The sequence below is a fragment of the Nycticebus coucang genome, chromosome 12 (assembly GCF_027406575.1).
Source record: "Nycticebus coucang isolate mNycCou1 chromosome 12, mNycCou1.pri, whole genome shotgun sequence".
Taxonomy (NCBI): domain Eukaryota; kingdom Metazoa; phylum Chordata; class Mammalia; order Primates; family Lorisidae; genus Nycticebus; species Nycticebus coucang.
The window spans coordinates 3,964,320-3,988,804 of NC_069791.1; the positions used below are offsets into that span (position 1 = coordinate 3,964,320).

Consider the following 24,485-nt stretch of genomic DNA (forward strand, 5'->3'; position numbering starts at 1 on the left):
GAGACAGACTCTCTCTGTCACCCTGATGAGTGATGTGGCATCATAGCTCACAGCAACCTCAAACTCCTGACCTCAACAATCCTCCTGCCTTAGGCACCCACCACAATATCCAGCTAGTTTTTCTATTTTTAGTAGAGACGGGGCCTCACTCTTGCTCAGGCTGATCGTGAACTCCTGAGCTCAGGCGATCCACCCACCTTGGCCTCCCAGAGTGCTAAGATAACAGGCATGAGCCACAGCACCAGGCTTTGTGTACAGTTTTTAAAAATACAAGTAACTCAGATTAAGGAAAGAAAGATACTGTTTTCTTATCACCCAAGGGTCAACATCACTCTTCCCCTTGACAGTCCGCACATATCAAAAGGCTTCTGTTGTTAGCCTCTGTGAGCCTTCCCTTCTTTGAATAAACACCCCTGGCTTCCTTCAGACACTCTCCAGACATCTGGCTCGAGCACTGCATCCTCCAGACCCATGTCTCTGGCCCTTCTGCTGTATGGATTCCCTTCTCGCACATTGCGCCTCTGAGCACTGGGCTGGCCCGAGCAGTGTATCACTCACAGCCACCTACCCTTCAAGACAGTGTCCTTGAAGCCCACCCTCATTTTCCTGACAGCTGTGCCATGGAACTGAATCACAGTGAGTGTCTTATAGACACTCTTGAAACTTGTGAACATTTCACCCATTTTTGGTTTATTTTTGCTAACCCTTATTCTCCACTGTCAACCAAGAGATTGTGAAAGATTTTGACAATTAAGGTTATGGGGGGGGAAAGCAGAAAGAGGGACGGAGGGAGGGGGGTGGGGCCTTGGTGTGTGTCACACTTTATGGGGGCAAGACATGATTGCAAGAGGGACTTTACCTAACAAGTGCAATTAGTGTAACCTGGCTTATTGTACCCTCAATGAATCCCCAACAATAAAAAAAAAAAAAAAAGTGAAAAAAAAGTCGACTATGCTTGTGGTATCTCTTTAACCTGGACAGGAAGAGGGTTTGGGGGAAGGATTGTGAATGATGTACCATCCGTTCTCAGGAAACCCAGGCAGACCCCTGCTGACCCCTGGTGACCCCTGGTCACATTGCTTTCTTTTACAAGCCCTTTCAAGCCTTTCTTAATGACCTACCCTAGAATCTTAGTCCAGATTGATATCAAATCTCAGCTCTTTGTTGCAGGATCCATTGTGTCCCATACTGAAAACTGAACTTGACGTACCCATTCCTAATCTCTGGGCACTTCCAATGCACTGCCCGTCCTCCAGCCCTGCAAAGGCCCCGTGATGTGTTCCCTTGGAGCCAGAGGAGTTGGTCTTTTTTATTGCAGCAAGGTTCCCTTCTGAAATATTTTCACCTATTTGGGGGCCTTGGTTTTATTCGTGGTTATTCTCCCGCTTCTCAATCTGACAGAGAAAATAGAAATAAAACTTCTGCCCTGTCTGACCCACATTAAACCTCTGGTCACAGCCAGCCAATTAGTCCCGTCTTCAGTCATTCAGTTTTTCAAATATAAGTGAAGAAGGTCATTTCTTTTGTCTTTACCATAAGAATAAATTTTTTCTAAGCCTTTGCCTGGTGAATGTTCTTGATAAGTTGGTAATTGCTGTTCCTCGATGACCAACTTCCCATCAGAACTAAGGAGGTTTTAAATTAACCCCATACTGATGTTCTGAGTGTTTGCAACATAAGAGAGATTCTTAGTACAAGGTTCAAAATGTGTATTTTCACCCACACACATCAAAGAGGATTCTGTGTGTGGGATCTTCCCACCAGAGAAGCTAGGGAGGGACACCACCACCCCACAGAGGGCAGCTGGACTCAGCTAGACTTCTACAAGGTCCTGGGGAGGGGTAAGAAACGAAACGGCCAAGGCCCGGGACGCTAATCTTCAAATCCTGTTCTAGGCCCTGCCTACTCAACCCAGGAAGTTGAACGGAGAAATACAAGGATGGAGGGTAAGACAGAGGATCACATCTTGTTAGATACGAATTTTAGCCTAAATCCCAGTGCATTTTCCTCCTGAGCCAGGCTGGAACGTGACAGAGGTGTCCTTTTAAGCTTGAATCACGTCCAGAGTGGAGAACCAGAACAACCTGTTGGCCATTTCCCTTCTAGCCCTGGTGATGAGGGAAAGTCATTCCAGAGAAGCAGCAAATACAAAAATAAAATGAGAACCAAAACAAGAAAGCCCCCAAGCTTCAGGTCAGAACTAGCTGCAGTGAGGATGGTGTGGGTGGCTTGAGCCCCGGCCCAGGCACCGGGATGGGAGAAGCTGGAGAGAGGGGCGGGGAGCCTGGCTTTGCCCAGGTGGCCCCCACCCCAGGCTCAGCCTCTTTTCCTCGTTTGTGCATCTCAGAGAAAATGGAATCAGAGAGATGGCCTGATGTGACCTCGTCCCAAGAGGGAGAAGCTCAGATTCTGCATCTGACAAGGCTTCAGGAGTAGGAGGTGGGGCCGATTTGTCCCTAAGCTACAGCCCAGTCAAGTGCCTCTGTCCCTAAACCTGACCCACAGGGAAGAGATGCCAGGTCATGATCCTCCTCCATTAGATTTGGGAATTGTCACATAGACAGCTGCTGTTGGAGAACAGCAAAGCATGGTAGTATATTAAAGGCTCAGAAAAGTCCTGTGACAAAGAAACGTGTTTCCTGAACTCTTCTGAGCATGAGGGATCTTTGTTGGTTCCCTGTTACTGCTCAGGAAGGAGTGTGCTCCCTGCGAAACACTGTAGAGACCTTCAGATCACTGACTTACTCTGTGAAGAAGAGTTGGCCAGAAAGGGGAGGTAGAGAGCAGAGGAGAGGTGTTCTCTGTTTGGGGAGGTAGAGAGCAGAGGAGAGGTGTTCTCTGTTTGGGGAGGCAGAGAGCAGAGGAGAGGTGTTCTCTGTTTGGGGAGGCAGAGAGCAGAGGAGAGGTGTTCTCTGTTTGGGGAGGCAGAGAGCAGAGGAGAGGTGTTCTCTGTTTGGGGAGGCAGAGAGCAGAGGAGAGGTGTTCTCTGTTTGGGGAGGCAGAGAGCAGAGGAGAGGTGTTCTCTGTTTGGGGAGGCAGAGAGCAGAGGAGAGGTGTTCTCTGTTTGGGGAGGCAGAGAGCAGAGGAGAGGTGTTCTCTGTTTGGGGAGGCAGAGAGCAGAGGAGAGGTGTTCTCTGTTTGGGGAGGCAGAGAGCAGAGGAGAGGTGTTCTCTGTTTGGGGAGGCAGAGAGCAGAGGAGAGGTGTTCTCTGTTTGGGGAGGCAGAGAGCAGAGGAGAGGTGTTCTCTGTTTGGGGAGGCAGAGAGCAGAGGAGAGGTGTTCTCTGTTTGGGGAGGCAGAGAGCAGAGGAGAGGTGTTCTCTGTTTGGGGAGGCAGAGAGCAGAGGAGAGGTGTTCTCTGTTTGGGGAGGCAGAGAGCAGAGGAGAGGTGTTCTCTGTTTGGGGAGGCAGAGAGCAGAGGAGAGGTGTTCTCTGTTTGGGGAGGCAGAGAGCAGAGGAGAGGTGTTCTCTGTTTGGGGAGGCAGAGAGCAGAGGAGAGGTGTTCTCTGTTTGGGGAGGCAGAGAGCAGAGGAGAGGTGTTCTCTGTTTGGGGAGGTAGAGAGCAGAGGAGAGGTGTTCTCTGTTTGGGGAGGTAGAGAGCAGAGGAAGGCCTGTTCTCTGTTTGAACCTGACGTGTGCCCTTCCACCGCCTTCTCCAGACCAGCTTCCTCCCGCCTCTCCTGTCATGAGTAGCTCATGTTCCTCTGTTCCCCACGCTGGAAACCTTGGAAGATTCCCAGGCTTTTCCTTCTCCTTTACTTTCCACATTAAAAAATATGTATATATACACATTTTATTTCACAGAATTTTTTGTTTTCACATAGTTCAGACTCATTTTTCATTTGGACAATTGCAAGAGCCTCCAGTAAATTATGGTTTGCAGAGATAGAGATTTGGCATGGGAATATTTCACATATCTATTTGTCAAAATGAAATCATAATATACAGATATGCTTGGGCGGATCTTGCGGGCCCCAGCATTAATATTAATGAACAGAGGAGGGGTTGAAAGCTATTGGTCAAGAGAAGCAGGAAAGCTCCAGTTCCCCCTGTCAATCACCCTTCTCCTCTGTGGCGTTTTGGGGGATCCCAGCAGGTGAATGAAGTGATGAGGGGAAGTCAGCTTACCATTTTACCATCACTAAGTACAGTTCCTTAGGATCCCAATTATGGATGGCTGTCCTCGTACGACATAGCAAAGTTCCAGGAATGGACTACTCTGCTTTGACTTCATATTTGTGCTTCCCTTAGTGATTCGTTCAGCATCACTAACAAGCTTGAAGCCTTTTGGCTGTGTGTACTTCTTGAGTGAGAAGATGTTGGCATTGTCTGTTTATCAGGTGGGGAAAATTTGTTCTCAGCGTGGCTAACTCTCTCTCCCAGCCCAGTGAACTCATAGCCTGGACTGGACTTTGGACGCTGAGCTCTGATCTCTTCCACTTCCCCTCTCCTAACTGAATGGAGATGTGTCTAGTGAATGAGAGATGAGCTTCCCAGGCCTTTGCCATGTAAGGAAAGGGCATCACGTAACTAACACCAGGAGGGGCCCCAGAGGCCTTACAGGTGTGGTGACACGTGTTGCCTATATAACCCACCCTGGGCCACAGCTGAGCCTGCCTGCCTGCCGGCTGGCGTCATCTTACTTATTTTACACAGGGGCATGTGTGTTGACGTGCACGGTGCAGGTTTCAAGGTGTTCTGGATACACAGCACAGGATAGATGTCACCGTGTGACAGATACAGTTTCTGACTTACAGCATCATAAAGAAACGTGAACAATGCCTCAAGGTTCTTGCAGTTCAACCCAGATAAAACTACACGTCCTTTTGAACAAGTCCAGCGAGGGAGACCCTTGAGTTTGGTCAGATACGTCATATGAAGATCAAGAAATTCTTTCCCTTTTTCCAACCTTAGCACATAACTGATTTGATTTAAATAGAATTTCTTATTTGTTTCACTCTGAACATTGAGAGCTGGTCATTCACCATTCTCCAAATAAAACCATTTCACACGGTGAAGGAGAGTGTGATCAAATTATTCCTCATTCTTGTCTTCAGGCTAAAATATCACAAATGCTTTCACCTTCTCCAAAGCATCTGTTTTCCACCCTTTGAATTGTTATTGCTTCTCGGCCTGGAACTCTGTCCATACGCTGCACTGAACGGCCTTTTTCAGGTAAAGAGGCCAAAACTGGACACAAATCTTAATGAGTGTGACAGCAAAGAGATGAGCTCCCGGACTCCAAGTCCCACCTGTGCTGGCACAGAGTGAACCGTTGTAGTGAACGGTAACTTACATAAGAAAAGAGGCTGAGCATGGTGGCTCATGCCTGTAATCCAGCCCTCTGGGAGGCCAAGGTGGGAGGATGGCTTGAGCTCAGGAGTTCAAGTCCAGCCTGAGCAAGAGCAAGACCCTGTCACTACTAAATATAGAAAAAGTAGCCAGGCACTGTGGCAGGTGCCTATAGTCCCAGCTACTTGGAAGGCTGAGGCAGGAGGACCTCTTGAGTCCGGGAGTTTGAAGTAGGCTGACATCACGGCACACTAATTAGGGCAACTGAGTAAGATTCTGTCTCAAAATAAATAGATAAATTTTTTAAAATAAATAGATAATTTTTAAAAAATAAATAGGTAAATTTTTTAAAATAAAATAAAAATTTTTTTTAATTTTTTAAAAACATATGTTGTAGCAGATGCCTTATAGTCCCAGGCTGAGGCCAGAGGCTCATTGGAGCCCAGGACTGTGAGGTTGATGGGAACTAGGCTAATGCCACTGTCCCCTAGCCTGAGTCACAGAGTGAGACTTTGTCTCAAGAATCCATTCTACTCCAAAAATGACTGCTGTAGAAAGAAAACTGAATGTCACTGGCTTTATCCAGTCTGCCTACTTTACAAGCAAAAAAGTGTGTTTGCTTTAGGACTTGGGAAGTAGGGTACGCAATTAAGCTGTAGGACGGTGCCATGCTGTGGGTTTTAGGCATTGACCTTGTACTCAGGTAAAAACAGAATATGTATCCTCTGATGCAAAAGGAAAATACAGCATTAGGTGTTTGAGGCCTGTGTCCGAATCTAAGCACACAGATAAAACTTTTCCAGCAGGTTGCTTTCCAAATGATGCTGAATAAGAACTCACTGTGAAATTTTCAGAAATAAATTTAGTTTGACTCTGTCATCCTTTAAGAGAAAATGTTTAAAACCTACCAACTAGGAATGAAAAATGGTATAGCCACTTTGGAAAATCAACTGGTAATTCCTCAAAAGTTATATATAAAGTTACCCCATGACTCAGTATTTCCACCCGTGGGTGTGTGACCTAGAGAATTGAAAATGTATGTTCATACAAAAACTTGTACACAAATGTTCATAGAAGCATCATTCATAAAAAAAATGGAAACACAAGTGAATGGATAAACAAGATATGATATATGATGGGAGAACCATATAACCAATCCTAAGAAGGGAGAAACCTTGAAAACATGTGCTCTGTGAATGAAGCTGTCCGTAAAAGACCACAGTTTGCCCGATTCCATTTATATGAAATGTCCAGAATAGACTGGTTTCCGGGGGCTAGTAGGGGTGGACATGAGAAGTAACTGCCATTGGTAACAGGAAATGAAGGGCCCTTTTTGAGACAGAGAAATATTAGATAAATAGTGATGGTTGCACAACCTTGTGGATATACGAAAAATCACCGGACTGTACACTCCAAAATGGTAAACATTATGGCAGCAGTTCTCAACCTGTGGGTCGTGACCCACAAGAACTGTATTAAAGGGCCATGGCATTAGGAAGGTTAAGAACCACTGCTTTAAGGTGTGGTGTTATATTTAGAAAACAAACTATGCTGCTATTAATTGACAGATGAGCCCCTTGTGATTCTTTTTCTTTTAGAAATAATAAGCACCTTGAAAACTTTTCTTTAATGACAATGAGGCTTTTACCTGCTCTAGAAATTTTTGTGCTGGTGTATCAGGTTTAATGAATGTTGTGAGTATAGCAAGATGTTTGCAGAAAGTGGCTGAATTATGACATTGAGAAATTATCCTGGGTGGTGTAAGTACAGACTGGGCTGGTTGTGCGGAAAGCAAGGAACGTCTGATTCAGTTAATGCTCTGCGAGTAGTGACATATTTTCGCTGCTACTTGAAGGTCTGAATTTTTTTTCCCTTTGATCATTTGTTGTGAATATTTTTGCTGAGGAGCTAAGTTGTGTATTTGAGGTCTTGCTAAATGAATCATCGTATTTGTAGACTTCGTTAGTGGCTATTCTGAAATGGTGTGGCTAGAAACACACCCAGAGTAACTCCTGGCTGGTGGGATTATTTTGCTTTCCCCTTCAGCTACTTTTGACACCCGTAGTTAGCATCTGCAGCCTGTGGCCCTGACGCGGTAACCCTGGCGTATTCCCCCAGCTGCCCCGCTTCCTTTCCCATCAACACGTCTCTAATGCTTTTGAAGAAGACCAACATTTCCATTGCTCGGGCAGTGTGCAAGGTCTGATGCTTTTGAGCAAAGTGGATGCTTCCTCCCGTGCCTTGAAATTGATGCACACTGTCAACAACGGTTTTCCCAGTGGCTCCTCTTTGACACCTTGTACCAGATTCTCTCCTCCGTTCTGGAAATGGGCAGTTTAATGTTGCGTTTCGAATCACTTTCTGCTGAAAAAATGGAATCAGGGCATCCCGTGAATACTCCTAGTGGTCTCAGAGGTGCCTGTAGTCTCCGCTCCTCATTCTGAGGGCCCGCGGATGAGGTGGAATGTCACGGGGGCCTTGTTCTCAGTAATGGGTCCCTGTCCTTCAGGATTTATGAAAAGCACTGTGAGTGCCCAGCGTCCTGCGCTGCGTTTTTGGCTTCTACTTAGGAGGATCTCAGTGGTGGTGATGGCCACCTCCTGAGCAGACAAGCAGCAATGGGGCCTTTTGGCTTCTTCTTACGAGGATCTCAGTGGTGGTGATGGCCACCTCTTGAGCAGCGATGGGGCCTCCTCGGTATTTAGCCACCCTGTGTGTGTCAGGCTTTATCTCAGGAGCATTTTAATTTAACCCTGAAAGATGCCAGTGAAGTTATCTGGTCCTACACCTACTTTTTACAGGTGAAGACACGGAGGCCGAGAGATAAAGACTAGCCGGAGATGGAGCTGGTGCCTCCACAGTCCAGTTCCCAGGCTAGTCATTTCTGCACAGCACTTGGCCACCAGTTACTCACCTGCAGACCTGTGACATTCCCCTAAACCAGTGTTTTCAGCCTTTTTTATCTCACGGCACATTTGCACCCATCTGCAGCACACTTAAATTACATTGATCACAAAAAAAAGAGTGAAAAACAATATACTTACTATGCTTTGAAATTCTTTCGAAAATTATTTAATCCATGATCTTTAAAACCTTTCATAGCACACCAGTGTGCTGTGTCACACTGAGTAAAAATCACTGCCCTAAAGCCGCCGACTAGGGCTTGGCTCTGAGCCCTGCCCCAGTCTCCCTCTCTTCACACTGCCGCAGTCACATCGTAAACTCTCAAGTAAACTGGCAAATCTAACAACCCCAACCGCAGGGCCCAGCAGCTTCTTCGTGTTTTTGTGTTGCACATGGACACATGCTTAACTCTCCTCCGGGGTGGGTTCCACGCAGCAGGGCTGGCTCTAATTAGGGATGGGAAGGAAGTTCTGTGCCCTAGAGCCTCAGGGCCCCAGAGCACTTGGCTTTGCAGTCCCTCCATCCCTCTCTCTCTCCCTCCCTCTCTCTCCCTCCCTCTCCCCTCTCCCTCCCTCCTTCTCCCCTCTCCCTCCATCCCTCTCTCTCTCCCTCCCTCTCCCCTCTCCCTCCCTCCTTCTCCCCTCTCCCTCCATCCCTCTCTCTCTCCCTCCCTCTCCCCTCTCCCTCCCTCCTTCTCCCCTCTCCCTCCATCCCTCTCTCTCTCCCTCCCTCTCTCTCTCCCTCCCTCTCCCCTCTCCCTCCCTCCTTCTCCCCTCTCCCTCCCTCCCTCTCCCCTCTCCCTCCCTCCCTCTCCCCTCTCCCTCCCTCCCTCCCTCTCCCTCCCTCCCTCTCCCCTCTCCCTCCATGCCTCTCCCTCCCTCCCTCTCCCCTCTCCCTCCATCCCTCTCTCTCTCTCCCTCCCTCTCTCTCTCCCTCCCTCTCCCCTCTCCCTCCCTCCCTCTCTCTCTCCCTCCTTCTCTCTCTCCCTCCCTCTCTCTCTCCCTCTCTCCCTCCCTCCCTCCCTTTCTCTCTCCCTTCTCCCTCCCTCTATCCCTCCCTCCATCCCTCTCTCCCTCGCTCTCTCTCTCCCTCCCTCTCTCTCTCCCTCTCTCCCTCCCTTCTCCCTCCCTCCATCCCTCTCTCTCTCCCTCCCTCTCTCCCTTCTCCCTACTTTCTCCCACTCCCTCCCCCCAACTTGGACAAAGCCTTCTGAGGGTAAAAAGCTCTGTGCTTCTCCATAGCACCTACCTGCAATATCATTTGCCTGTGAATTTGGGGGTTTAGTTTCATCTTAAGATGAGCAGTTTCTCCCTTGAGGGGGCAGAGGATGGATTTGTTACACTCCGGAATGATGGTACAGCACAGGATTTGGGGCTTCCAAGGGGGCTCGAGAATGAGGAGAGAGGGCGCTGAGGACATGCTCCTGCCTTGGCCTCACTGGACTCTCCAACTCTCCTTCAAACTCGCCCTGTTACTCCTGTGCTTGAATCTGGCTATCGGAGCAATGCAGGAGCCCTGGAGGGCTGAGGCGGCACCTCACTTCACTGAGCTCAGAGCCTGTGGGAGGGGTGGGGAGAGGTCTAGGAGAATCCTTATTCTGTTAGGTGGACTACCCCACAGTGTGGCTGTGGACAGAGCCACACACGTGTGCATACACATGCTCACCAAGGGAAATGTGTCCAAGCCACAGAAAGTGTAACTGGCTGTTTGCGGCCGCCAGCAGGGACACTCCCACTCTACTTACTCCCAGTGGTGATGTTTGAGAGGAAGTGGGTCTCCCACCCCCGGCAGCTGTCGGGTCCTTGACTCTGGACACCCTGTGGTAGTGGGTGCCCACAGACAGTGAGCACAGTAATGGGCTTGGGACAGGCAGTGGGCGCAGTAATGACTTGGGAAGGCAGTGGGCGCAGTAATGGACTTGGGAGAGGCAGTGGGCGCAGTAATGGACTTGGGAGAGGCAGTGGGCGCAGTAATGACTTGGGAAGGCAGTGGGCGCAGTAATGGACTTGGGTGAGGCAGTGGGCGCAGTAATGGACTTGGGTGAGGCAGTGGACGCAGTAATGGACTTGGGAGAGGCAGTGGACGCAGTAATGGACTTGGGAGAGGCAGTGGGCGCAGTAATGGACTTGGGAGAGGCAGTGGGCGCAGTAATGGACTGGGGAGAGGCAGTGGGCGCAGTAATGGACTTGGGAGAGGCAGTGGGCGCAGTAATGGACTGGGGAGAGGCAGTGGGCACAGTAATGGACTTGGGAGAGGCAGTGGGCGCAGTAATGGACTTGGAGAGGCAGTGGGCGCAGTAATGGACTTGGGAGAGGCAGTGGGCACAGTAATGGACTTGGGAGAGGCAGTGGGCGCAGTAATGGACTTGGGAGAGGCAACGGGCGCAGTAATGGAATTGGGGGAGGCAGTGGGCGCAGTAATGGACTTGGGAGAGGCAGTGGGCGCAGTAATGGACTTGGGGAGAGGCAGTGGGCGCAGTAATGGACTTGGGAGAGGCAGTGGGTGCAGTAATGGACTTCGGAGAGGCAGTGGGCACAGTAATGGACTTGGGGAGAGGCAGTGGGCGCAGTGATGGACTGGGGAGAGGCAGTGGGCACAGTAATGGACTTGGGAGAGGCAGTGGGCGCAGTAATGGACTTGGGAGAGGCAGTGGGCGCAGTAATGACTTGGGAGAGGCAGTGGGCGCAGTAATGGACTTGGGTGAGGCAGTGGGCGCAGTAATGGACTTGGGTGAGGCAGTGGACGCAGTAATGGACTTGGGAGAGGCAGTGGACGCAGTAATGGACTTGGGAGAGGCAGTGGGCGCAGTAATGGACTTGGGAGAGGCAGTGGGCGCAGTAATGGACTGGGGAGAGGCAGTGGGCGCAGTAATGGACTTGGGAGAGGCAGTGGGCGCAGTAATGGACTGGGGAGAGGCAGTGGACACAGTAATGGACTTGGGAGAGGCAGTGGGCACAGTAATGGACTGGGGAGAGGCAGTGGGCGCAGTAATGGACTTGGGAGAGGCAACGGGCGCAGTAATGGAATTGGGGGAGGCAGTGGGCGCAGTAATGGACTTGGGAGAGGCAGTGGGCGCAGTAATGGACTTGGGGAGAGGCAGTGGGCGCAGTAATGGACTTGGGAGAGGCAGTGGGTGCAGTAATGGACTTCGGAGAGGCAGTGGGCACAGTAATGGACTTGGGGAGAGGCAGTGGGCGCAGTGATGGACTGGGGAGAGGCAGTGGGCACAGTAATGGACTTGGGAGAGGCAGTGGGCGCAGTAATGGACTTGGGAGAGGCAGTGGGCGCAGTAATGGACTTGGGAGAGGCAGTGGGCGCAGTAATGGACTTGGGTGAGGCAGTGGGCGCAGTAATGGACTTGGGTGAGGCAGTGGACGCAGTAATGGACTGGGGAGAGGCAGTGGACGCAGTAATGGACTTGGGAGAGGCAGTGGGCGCAGTAATGGACTTGGGAGAGGCAGTGGATGCAGTAATGGACTGGGGAGAGGCAGTGGGCGCAGTAATGGACTGGGGAGAGGCAGTGGACGCAGTAATGGACTTGGGGGAGGCAGTGGACGCAGTAATGGACTTGGGAGAGGCAGTGGGCGCAGTAATGGACTTGGGAGAGGCAGTGGGCGCAGTAATGGACTTGGGTGAGGCAGTGGACGCAGTAATGGACTTGGGGGAGGCAGTGGGCGCAGTAATGGACTGGGGAGAGGCAGTGGGCGCAGTAATGGACTTGGGAGAGGCAGTGGGCGCAGTAATGGACTTGGGAGAGGCAGTGGGCACAGTAATGGACTTGGGGGAGGCAGTGGGCGCAGTAATGGACTTGGGGGAGGCAGTGGGCGCAGTAATGGACTTGGGAGAGGCAGTGGGCGCAGTAATGGACTGGGGAGAGGCAGTGGGCGCAGTAATGGACTTGGGAGAGGCAGTGGGCACAGTAATGGAGTTGGGAGAGGCAGTGGGCGCAGTAATGGACTTGGGAGAGGCAGTGGGCGCATTAATGGACTTGGGAGAGGCAGTGGGCGCAGTAATGGACTTGGGTGAGGCAGTGGACGCAGTGATGGACTTGGGAGAGGCAGTGGGCGCAGTGATGGACTGGGGAGAGGCAGTGGGCGCAGTGATGGACTTGGGAGAGGCAGTGGGCGCAGTGATGGACTTGGGTGAGGCAGTGGACGCAGTAATGGACTTGGGTGAGGCAGTGGGCGCAGTAATGGACTTTGGAGAGGCAGTGGGCGCAGTAATGGACTTGGGTGAGGCAGTGGACGCAGTAATGGACTTGGGAGAGGCAGTGGACGCAGTAATGGACTTGGGAGAGGCAGTGGACGCAGTAATGGACTTGGGAGAGGCAGTGGGTGCAGTAATGGACTTGGTAGAGGCAGTGGGCGCAGTGATGGACTTGGGAGAGGCAGTGGGCACAGTAATGGACTTTGTTGAGGCAGTGGACGCAGTATTGGACTTGGGAGAGGCAGTGGGCGCAGTAATGGACTTGGGTGAGTCAGTGGACGCAGTAATGGACTTGGGAGAGGCAGTGGGTGCAGTAATGGACTTGGGGGAGGCAGTGGGCGCAGTAATGGACTTGGGAGAGGCAGTGGGCGCAGTAATGGACTTGGGGGAGGCAGTGGGCGCAGTAATGGACTTGGGAGAGGCAGTGGGCGCAGTAATGGACTTGGGGGAGGCAGTGGGCGCAGTAATGGACTTGGGAGAGGCAGTGGGCGCAGTAATGGACTTGGGAGAGGCAGTGGGCGCAGTAATGGACTTGGGAGAGGCAGTGGGCACAGTAATGGAGTTGGGAGAGGCAGTGGGCGCAGTAATGGACTTGGGAGAGGCAGTGGGCACAGTAATGGACTTGGGAGAGGCAGTGGGTGCAGTAATGGACTTGGGGGAGGCAGTGGGCACAGTAATGGACTTGGGAGAGGCAGTGGGTGCAGTAATGGACTTGGGGGAGGCAGTGGGCGCAGTAATGGACTTGGGAGAGGCAGTGGGCGCAGTAATGGACTTGGGTGAGGCAGTGGGCGCAGTAATGGACTTGGGGGAGGTAGTGGACGCAGTAATGGACTTGGGAGAGGCAGTGGGTGCAGTAATGGACTTGGGGGAGGCAGTGGGCGCAGTAATGGACTTGGGAGAGGCAGTGGGCGCAGTAATGGACTTGGGTGAGGCAGTGGGCGCAGTAATGGACTTGGGGGAGGTAGTGGACGCAGTAATGGACTTGGGAGAGGCAGTGGGCGCAGTAATGGACTTGGGAGAGGCAGTGGGTGCAGTAATGGACTTGGGGGAGGCAGTGGGCGCAGTAATGGACTTGGGAGAGGCAGTGGGCGCAGTAATGGACTTGGGTGAGGCAGTGGGCGCAGTAATGGACTTGGGGGAGGTAGTGGACGCAGTAATGGACTTGGGAGAGGCAGTGGGCGCAGTAATGGACTTGGGAGAGGCAGTGGGCGCAGTAATGGACTTGGGGGAGGTAGTGGACGCAGTAATGGACTTGGGAGAGGCAGTGGGCGCAGTAATGGACTTGGGAGAGGCAGTGGGTGCAGTAATGGACTTGGGAGAGGCAGTGGGCACAGTAATGGACTTGGGAGAGGCAGTGGGTGCAGTAATGGACTTGGGGGAGGTAGTGGACGCAGTAATGGACTTGGGAGAGGCAGTGGGCGCAGTAATGGACTTGGGAGAGGCAGTGGGCGCAGTAATGGACTTGGGAGAGGCAGTGGGCGCAGTAATGGACTTGGGTGAGGCAGTGGGCGCAGTAATGGACTGGGGAGAGGCAGTGGGCGCAGTAATGGACTTGGGAGAGGCAGTGGGCACAGTAATGGAGTTGGGAGAGGCAGTGGGCGCAGTAATGGACTTGGGAGAGGCAGTGGGCGCATTAATGGACTTGGGAGAGGCAGTGGGCGCAGTAATGGACTTGGGTGAGGCAGTGGACGCAGTGATGGACTTGGGAGAGGCAGTGGGCGCAGTGATGGACTGGGGAGAGGCAGTGGGCGCAGTGATGGACTTGGGAGAGGCAGTGGGCGCAGTGATGGACTTGGGTGAGGCAGTGGACGCAGTAATGGACTTGGGTGAGGTAGTGGGCGCAGTAATGGACTTTGGAGAGGCAGTGGGCGCAGTAATGGACTTGGGTGAGGCAGTGGACGCAGTAATGGACTTGGGAGAGGCAGTGGACGCAGTAATGGACTTGGGAGAGGCAGTGGACGCAGTAATGGACTTGGGAGAGGCAGTGGGTGCAGTAATGGACTTGGTAGAGGCAGTGGGCGCAGTGATGGACTTGGGAGAGGCAGTGGGCACAGTAATGGACTTTGGTGAGGCAGTGGACGCAGTATTGGACTTGGGAGAGGCAGTGGGCGCAGTAATGGACTTGGGTGAGTCAGTGGACGCAGTAATGGACTTGGGAGAGGCAGTGGGTGCAGTAATGGACTTGGGGGAGGCAGTGGGCGCAGTAATGGACTTGGGAGAGGCAGTGGGCGCAGTAATGGACTTGGGGGAGGCAGTGGGCGCAGTAATGGACTTGGGAGAGGCAGTGGGCGCAGTAATGGACTTGGGAGAGGCAGTGGGCGCAGTAATGGACTTGGGAGAGGCAGTGGGCACAGTAATGGAGTTGGGAGAGGCAGTGGGCGCAGTAATGGACTTGGGCGAGGCAGTGGGCGCAGTAATGGACTTGGGAGAGGCAGTGGGTGCAGTAATGGACTTGGGGGAGGCAGTGGGCGCAGTAATGGACTTGGGAGAGGCAGTGGGTGCAGTAATGGACTTGGGGGAGGCAGTGGGCGCAGTAATGGACTTGGGAGAGGCAGTGGGCGCAGTAATGGACTTGGGTGAGGCAGTGGGCGCAGTAATGGACTTGGGGGAGGTAGTGGACGCAGTAATGGACTTGGGAGAGGCAGTGGGTGCAGTAATGGACTTGGGGGAGGCAGTGGGCGCAGTAATGGACTTGGGAGAGGCAGTGGGCGCAGTAATGGACTTGGGTGAGGCAGTGGGCGCAGTAATGGACTTGGGGGAGGTAGTGGACGCAGTAATGGACTTGGGAGAGGCAGTGGGCGCAGTAATGGACTTGGGAGAGGCAGTGGGTGCAGTAATGGACTTGGGGGAGGCAGTGGGCGCAGTAATGGACTTGGGAGAGGCAGTGGGTGCAGTAATGGACTTGGGTGAGGCAGTGGGCGCAGTAATGGACTTGGGGGAGGCAGTGGACGCAGTAATGGACTTGGGAGAGGCAGTGGGCGCAGTAATGGACTTGGGAGAGGCAGTGGGTGCAGTAATGGACTTGGGGGAGGCAGTGGGCGCAGTAATGGACTTGGGAGAGGCAGTGGGCGCAGTAATGGACTTGGGAGAGGCAGTGGGCGCAGTAATGGACTTGGGAGAGGCAGTGGGCGCAGTAATGGACTTGGGGGAGGTAGTGGACGCAGTAATGGACTTGGGAGAGGCAATGGGCACAGTAATGGACTTGGGAGAGGCAGTGGGCGCAGTAATGGACTTGGGAGAGGCAGTGGGCGCAGTAATGGACTTGGGAGATGCAGTGGGCGCAGTAATGGACTTGGGAGAGGCAGTGGGCGCAGTAATGGACTTGGGAGATGCAGTGGGCGCAGTAATGGACTTGGGAGAGGCAGTGGGCGCAGTAATGGACTTGGGGGAGGCAGTGGGCACAGTAATGGACTTGGGGGAGGTAGTGGACGCAGTAATGGACTGGGAGAGGTATTTTGTTTTGCTTTGCTTTTTCAGTGTTACTGATTTAAGCCATTGACAATGTCCCCGTGGCCACTGAATAAATCGCATATAATTGTCAGAACCTACAGGCCATATCTCAAGGCCATATCTCAAGGCCCCAGAAAAATGTACATGTCAGCCCGGTACAGGATCCCCAGGGTGGGGAGCTGAACACCTGTGCAAACCCAGCGAGCTCTGACCTTCAGCTGAGGATGATGAGTCCTTCAGTCACCGAGTAATGCCTCCTCAGAGCCTCTGTTGGGACTTTTTATTTTTGAGCATGATTGGCAGTTCTCAATCTATTTTTGGAGGTCCCTCCCTTAAAACACAAGTACAGAGAAGAGGACAGATACCTTTTAGGCTTCACTACTTCTTATTTCTGAGACAGATTCCATCACTGTCTTCTCAGTTAGCAGCTCCACAGACGCAGGATACGGTTGCCATGGTGCCTGAGCTTCAGAGAACGGCCTATGAAGAGCACTTGGGCCGCTGGGCAGCACTTGAGGGACGGAGCCTGAGGCACATGAGCCCTGAGGATGGGTAGTGGTGCAGAGATGAATCAGCAGCAGAGGGCTGCAGTCTTCTGAGGCTGCACCACCATGTTGGGGCACAGTGACTCCTCTTGAAATCTACAAAAGGAGCACATGCTTATAATACTCAAATCCTAAAAAGAGGCACAAATTAAAATGAACTCTGTCTCCCACTTGTGCACGGTTCTTGCAACTCATTGGGACAGAGTTAGATGCTGTCTAGCGCTGAGCCTCAAGGTGCTCCATTAGGACCATGAACCAGACGGAAAGTAACTACCCAGATGTGTGTCACCTGCTGTGACAGTGCGGGCAAGAGGCACAGGAAAGGGAGCAAGGTGGGGTTTTTCTCACTTGATGCATCCCAGATACCTCCAGGTCACAAAACACAAGACGTCACCTTTCTTTCTAAGGGACTATAGGATACCTTACACAGACCCATTCATTTGACCATTCCCCTTTTCCAGTCTTTGTCACACAAAGGTGGGAGGGCTGAACCACCGGATGTGCGGTTATAATTCTAACAGATTTAGAAAGCACAATTCACATTCCCGTTTGATTATGAGAATGACTTTTTCCTGTCTCTGTAAGAACTGTATGTGGTTGACTTGGGGAGAATCTGATGAACAGAGTTATGAGTTACTTTCATTTGCATTTTCCTGGGCTGGTGAGATTGAGCATCTTCTACCTGTCTTTACACTGCTGGGCCACGCCACCTGCAGCCTTTGCATTTTTATTGAACATTTGCATTTTCCCTTCTGTCTACTGCCTAGTTGTATTTTCTGCCACCTTTTTTCTTTGTTTGTTTGTTAAAGGTCTCTTGCAGTCCAACTTTCTCCAAAAACATGACACCAAGGGGGGATTTAGAAGAGCTAATATGTTCGCAAGAGAAACTGTAAAATGAACTGAATGTCTGAAATCCTGTTTTATCCTTTCTTTTTCTCTTGAGCACTTAATATTTTCACTAACTTAGGGGACAAAGAGTAGGTGTTTTTGACACCAAAATACAACAGGAAAGGAGTGGTAGGATTTCCTGGGAAATGTTCTCTAAACTGAACATCCTCATCAAATAGAAGTGAACTGCCTTCATCCTCCCGTGTAACAGACGTGCAGGAGAAGGGAGGGGCACGCACAGACTGGGACTGTCCACTTGACCTCTTCTCTTCCCGACCTTGCAGCTGAGTCGTAAGCAAGTATCCAGTGTACTCAGTACTAACCCGAAGCCAGTAGGTGATCTGATGCACGCCCACGTAAGAGAAAGACTCCATTCAATTCAAGTTGGCGGAGGGGGCAGGCAGGAGAGGAGAGGGAAGGCTGGGAAGGGGGTGCTCCCACTGAATGGGTACAATGTGGGCGTGTCCAGGACACAATTATAAGAGGGACTCTACCTAACAAACATCGTAGCCTGGTTGTCTGTACCCTCAATTTCAATCTGAAATTGAAAAAAAAAGAAAACACATTAAACCTGAGTGTAGTGTCCACCGTATCACAAATAACGCCCATCTACGGTCCTGGAAGAGAAATTATAAAGCATGGAAATTTCAGCTGCAGTCTCTGTACATGAAAACCAACTTTGGAGAATGTGCATAAGACTCGGCCCTTCTGGATGGCAAGGGAGATTGGAGGGAGGTAGCTACCACAGGGTTACACCACCCCACCCCCTCGCAACTTCCTGGGAGGGACATAGATGGTATCTACAGTGGACCATGTCAGTGTCCACTGGTCCAGGCTGAGGCCCCAGAAGAAACGAGATGTCAGGGCATGTACTTAGCTCCCCTGGACTCTCACTGCTGCCACAGCTTTTGTTTTTTGTTTTTTTCCCCTTCATTTTTCCTGGAAAAGGCATCTCACAGAATAATGAGGTAGAAGCTGTTTGACATGCAGCAGTCTCATGTTGAGAGCAGCAGCTTTGAAAGCCTTTCTCCACCCCGCTGATCATTTAGTGCGGGCTTTGTCAGCGTTCACATGCGCTCCGGTCCCTTGGAAACCCCTTTCCTCTCACCACCCTGCTCCACAGTGAGGCCAGCACTCTGACAAAGGGATCCCGAGATCAGAGGGATGAAGGGAGGAAGATGAAAAGGGAGCCAAGGATCGCGGAGGAAGGGGCACCGTGATATGTGGGCCTGGCAGGCTGCGGCAGATGCACTGTCATCTCTCATCAGCAGATGCCTCCTACGGGGGATGCATTGTTCACACAGGAGAGGCAAGTTCTCTGCACCCACAGTTTGGACACAATCATCGTTTGAGAGAATGAGAAGCTAGGGCTGCCCCAGAAGCAACCTTGGAGAGGACTCTGAGTCCCATGCTGTGGCCTGTGGCCATAGTGGCCTTTGCTGCCCCTAGGGAGAGGGACCTGCCTCTCATCCCCTGAATCCAAGTCCTTTCACATTGGTGGCTCAGCCAGAACAGCACCCTCTTAGGCTTAGGTTTTATTCAAAACCAACAAAAAGGCACATGGCTTTTTGAGGGCTCAGACCATATGCAGTTAATATGTCATTACTAAGAAAAGTCATCTCCAAGACCCTCACTTCACTTCCAGAGCCTCTGCTCACCCCAAGTCCACCCCACTCTGGTCAGCTAGCCATCAGCAACAGCTGTCATGTGTCTGCCACCTGCCAGGCACTGAGCATCCGCCATTCAGAGATGACAACTTAGGCTTTGCCCAGGAAAAGACCTCAGGGTGGTGGGAGATAGCCACGGAGAGGACGGAGAAGGCTTCGGGTGGTTGGCAGAGTCTCCCCTGGGTCACAGACAGGGAGGCAGGGATGGCAGGGGTCCTCCTGAGCTGGCTCACCTGGGCTGGCTGTGGGAAGGGAGAAAAGAAGGGCAAGAGTGGAGCTGAGCCAGAAACACGGTCAAGAAGCTAACGAAGAAAACCGGAAATGCCAAAAAGCAGCAGAGGGTTTGGGTTGGGACCGTGGCATGAAGTCAGTGAGGCCTGAGCTCACCTTTGTGGCCCTGTGGAGTATGGGGTGGAGGACAGCAGAGACCTCCTTAGCAGATGAGCTCTGGTAGAAACTAGAAAAGGCAGTGATCAGGAGGAATCAAGGGGAGAGAGTCACCTGCTACAAGGAGACACACTCTGTGGGACCGGCCACCTGTCTGGAGGTAGGGGCGAGAGAAGTGAGGTACCTGGAACATATGTGTGGCTTCTGCGATGCACAACTGGGTAGAAAACAGTATCTTCCCCTGAGAAGGGATGCTGGGAGACATATCTGGGCTGGGCTAGGCAGGGTCATTCATTTTGCACCCTACTGAGTGAGGCCAGTGAGAACCCACGTGGACATGACTGGGCAGCCAGCTGGCCCAGGCTGGAGCAGAGCACAGCTGTGCGGGCTGGAAAGCGGGTCTGGGTCATCGGCATCTGTGCTTGCTGGAGCTGTTTGTCCATTCAGCCCATGTTATTAGGGGCCTACACACATGCCCCGTGCAGCAGCGGGGTCCCACTCTCAGAAGGGCCCCGCATGTGGAGTCATGCTCTTCTGTTGCCATCAAAATTCTCCATTTTTAAACTAGGTATATGTTCATTTTTGTTTTTCCTTGGATCTTGAAATTATGTAACTATAGCTTGTCCTGCCTACGGTAGCCTGGTACTGTGCACAGCGCTAGGGCTACAGAGCTGATCCTGCTGCCCTGGGCACTGTCAGGCCAGCTCAGGAGATAGACAGTTAAGGAATCAGTCACAAAACTGACCAGGAGAAGGAACAGGTAAGGTGATGTGTAGGAGAGGGGCCTCACCTAGGCTGGGGCTGAGGTGTCAGGAAATGAGACCACCCAGGGGAGAGAGCAGTGGGCAAGACCCTAGGCCACAGCCCCAAGGGAGGGTGGGGAAGTCAGAGGAGGGGTCCTGGGAGGGAACCCAGGGAAGGAGCGCCCCAGAGGCTCAGGCTGGGAGATGGTCAAATGCCACCGGGAAGATTAGAATGACAGCATGACCAGACATAGTGACAAGGCAGCTCCTGTGGCTCAAAGGAGTAGAGCGCTGGCCCCATATGCCAGAGGTGGTGGGTTCAAACCCAGCCCTGGTCAAAAACTGCAGACATAGTGACAGAGGGGCCGTTTTGGTGACTCAAATGACAGAGTCTGGGTGGAAGGGGGCAAGAAGTAAATTTACCAGTGTTTGAGGGCTCAATGGGAGGTGAGGAAGCAGAGACCTTGAGTGTGCGTTATCACCAATTTTTGTTGCAGTTTGGCCATGGCCATGTTCGAACCCGCTACCCTTGGTATATGGGGCTGACGCCCTACCCACTGAACCACAGGCACTGCCCAGTTATCACCGATTTTTAAGCCTTGGCTTAGCGGGAAAGAAGAGAGGACCATGCTGGAGCTGGGTTTTCAATTAGGAGAGTATGATTTGTTTGATTTTGGTTTCTTTTTGTTTGATTTGTTTTATTTTATTTATTTACTTATTTTTGAGACAGAGTCTCACTCTGTCACCTGGGTAGAGTGCCATGGCATCATCATAGCTCACAGCAGCCTCAAATTCCTGGACTCAAGGGATCCTCCTGCCTCAGCCTCCCGAGTAGCTGGGACTACAGGTGTGTGCCACTGAGCCCAACTAGTTTTTCTATGTTTAGTAGAGATAAGGTCTCGCTTTTGCTCAGGCTAGTCTCAAACTCCCAAGCTCAAGTGATCCTCCTGCCTCGGCCTTGCAGAGTGCATAGGCAGGAGCCGCCATGCCTGGCCTGTTTGATTTTAAACACAGTGTTTTGATCCTGGTTTGACATGTTGGCAGGCATCCTGTGGAGAGAGGGGTCAGGAATACAAGAGCTGATGTCTGGGGAGGCCGAGGCAGAAGTGATGGACAGAGGAGCCCTGGGCAGAAGGAGAAGAGGAAGGTGGCTGAGGCCACGGTGAAGGTGCTGTGTGAGGCTACCCACCTCACGTGGAGAAGGGAGTGTGCACAGCCTCTTGGCCCTTCTCTTCCTGCCTCAGATTCAAGGGACAACTTCTCCTGAGTGCTCTCATCTGCTCTTTTATTCAGTGTATATTTCCCGGGCCCCGGCTGTGTGATAGGCATGATATTGAGAGGTTGGGATAAGAGTGAACAAGGCCTCTGGGCTACTGACACTGGGGTCCCAGAGGAGCGTCTTCCGTGGCCCGGCTGAACATTGCTGGCTCCCTACAGCGGGCCACTCGGGGTAACGCTCGGACCCCCTTCTCCCTGGTCCCTGATGCCCCACACTCTGCCCCCCACCTTCTCCTTCCTTTTACTCCTTTACTTCCCTTCAGGATGTCTAACTTCCCAAGCTCAGCCTAAGTTTGGCTGCAATTCAAGGGCCATGCAGAAAAAGAGAGGAGAGAGAGTTAGGACTAGCATTGAGCAAAGCTTCATAAAGGAAGGTCGGCTCTGGAGGGGACAGTGTGGTAACTTCCCTTTCAGCCCTCCAGATTCTGGGGCTCTGCTTGCTACTGTAAGATTGAGCCCCCATCTAGACGTCCCCTACCAGCCCCTCAAACTCTCCCCTCTACTTTTCTCAAAACGCCTGCCCTCTTTTTATAGTTATATTCATTGACAGTTAGTGTAAACCATTTGCATTAACTCATACTGATTTTTTTTAAAAAGAGGCACGCTCCTCTCTCCCCCTCCCCAACCTCAGGCTGGAGGACAGTGGCACCATCTGCAGCCTTGAATTCCTGGGCTCAAACTGTCCTCCTGTTTCAGCCTCCCAAGTCGTTGGAACTACAGGCTTGTGCCACCCTGCTTGGCACTTTTTTCATTTTGCAGAGAGGGCTGTTTCACTGCAGGTCTTAAGCTCCTGGCCTAGAGCAGTCCCCCTGCCTTACCCTCTCAGAGTGCTGGGATTATAGGTGTGAGCCCCCTCACCTGGCCCACATTGATTTTTGAATGATTTTATCACCTTGGGGCAGGGCAGGGAGAACAGTGATTTTACAAGTGGCTCTGGGTTTATGAAATGAAATCTTTAAATTGTCAGATTTTAGGCAGCATAATAAAAGAAGGATGAGGGACATTACAACAAGAGACCTCTTTTCAGAGTCAGCTCCCCCAAACTTTGCCACTTTCTCATAACTTCTATGGGTTTTTTCCCCTCCTAGAACCATAAATTCTCTAAAGCCCCAATATTTCTGTTGTCATCTTCTTCCTTGACCCTTACCCTGTCGGCTTCTAGGACAGCAGCAAGTGGGACACAGGTGGTGAAGGGCTAAGGTCAGGTCACGACAGGTGCTGCCATTGATGGGGACTGTTCCCGAGTTGGGGGTCCCCTCTGCAGTTGGAGGGAGAGGTGCCGGGGGCTCCTAGCACAAGGCACAGCGAGGCGTCGCCCAGAGCGGAGTTCCTTGAAGGCACTTCCCATGTTGGTGGGTTTTCACTGAGAAGCATGTCCAGCCTCCCTGCCTCCCTGGTGCCGGGGAGCTGTCGAGTTTGTGTAGAAGACAATTCCCCGGGCCACTTCATTTGTCATAGAAATGTAACTTTCCACCACAAGCAATCAATGGCTGGAAAGCAGCTGTCAGGAGCCATTTCAGAATCAGAAGGACAGGCCTGGGGAAGGTCGCTCAAGGGGAGCGCCTCTAAAGCTTGTTTTCCAGACATCTGCTTTGTAGGACTCTGTTCTCTGGAAAGTACACAAGCCGGCAATAGCACTGAGTCACATTTTTTTGGAGGTGTATAAATATTCTGAGCCCTCAAATGAGATAAGAGTGGCTTTCTCTGGACCCAGGGTATTGGCCTAGAAACTCCAGAGTCTCGGCCAGATGTTCTCAGGTTTTATGCACTTACAGACCACCTGGGAAACAAGTTACAGTGCAGATTCCGACACAGCAGGTCTGTGTCTGTCTAACAAGCTCCTGGGTGAGCTGACGCTGCTGGCTCACCTGCTGTGAGGTGCGGGGGATCTAGAGCCGCACTGTCTGACACATTAAATACTAGCCATGAGTGGCTGCTTAAACTTTAAACTTTAAATTAATTTCAATTAAATTTAAAAATTTAGCTCCTTGGCTGCACTGACCACAGCTTAGGTGCTGAGAACCCATGTGTGGCTGGTGGCCGCCCTACTGGGCTGCACAGATAAAAGCGTCCCCGTGAGCACGGATGGTTCTAGTGGACAGCTCGGGACTAGACGGGGCCTCTGTTCCTTCACCGGTTCATTCATCCATCTGTTCTCTGAGCACTCGCTGTGTGCCAAGTGGCTGATTAGCCTGCCTGTGGAGCCAAGGCAGGTTCCAGGCCACCTGCAAAGCACACGGCGCTCAGCAGAGCGCATTGCAGTAATACAGAGACACCTCCCGGGGGGTCAGTTGGGAAGAGAGAAGACAGTGTCCTCTGGCCTCTCATGTGTGGTCTGTACCGAGTATGGTTGTCCCAGAACCCAAGTGTTCATGAGATTGGCTGCTGACGGTGCGTTTTCACCATTTCAGGGCCATCATCATCAGAAATGGAGACATCATCCCCATGTCTTCGGAATTCACCCCCGAGACAGAGCGCCAGCGACTTCAGTACCTGGTAAGCGTCACCCAGGCTCGGCAGAGTGCAGGGGCGGGGGAGAGGGGGATCAGGTGGCGTCTGGGGAGCTGCTGACACAGAGCAGCCCCACTGGAGCCAGGCAGCGAGAGGACCAGCTCCCCGCCACACCTTCCCAATCACACTCCCTGCTCCCATTGGGTGACCACACACACCACCTCTGTGAGCTCTGGGGTTTTTAATGGTTTGTTATGTACAGTGTAAAATGCAGTTTTGAAGAACACAGACACCTTCCTCCCTGGCCTGACACTCACTGTAACTCAAACAGGACTTGTCCGAATCCTTTGTGAGGGGAACCTTTCCAAAAGGGCAGCTCTGAGCTGCGTCTCCTCGTGCTCAGATGAAGTCTCAGCACCCTTTGGGGAACGTGTCAGTCTCAGACAATCTGTTTCTCTCCTGAAAATAAATTCCACCGATAAATCACCCTCTTTGGAATGAGCTTATGGTGGGGCTATAGGTGGCTTTGCTCCACTCAAAAGTTTCCATTTTCTAAAAAACAGATGAGACTTAGGTCTCTGTCCTTAAATTCCAAGAGGAGGTGTTAGGGTTAGAAATCTCATCCCAGCTACTGTGGGGTGACAGCTCTGGGACTAACCCTGTGGACAGTAGTTCT

At 51.8% G+C, this 24,485-nt stretch overlaps 1 protein-coding gene across 3 annotated transcripts in view; it reads left to right on the forward strand.

The window, feature by feature from the left end:
- The window catches only part of PPM1H (protein phosphatase, Mg2+/Mn2+ dependent 1H), a 261,618-nt gene that overhangs the window by 164,840 nt on the left and 72,293 nt on the right, over positions 1-24,485 (forward strand). For all 3 annotated transcript variants that reach the window (XM_053555420.1, XM_053555421.1, XM_053555419.1), the window contains exon 5: positions 23,770-23,854. In XM_053555420.1, the coding sequence (XP_053411395.1) occupies positions 23,770-23,854 (85 nt within the window). The remainder of the gene's footprint in view (positions 1-23,769; positions 23,855-24,485) is intronic.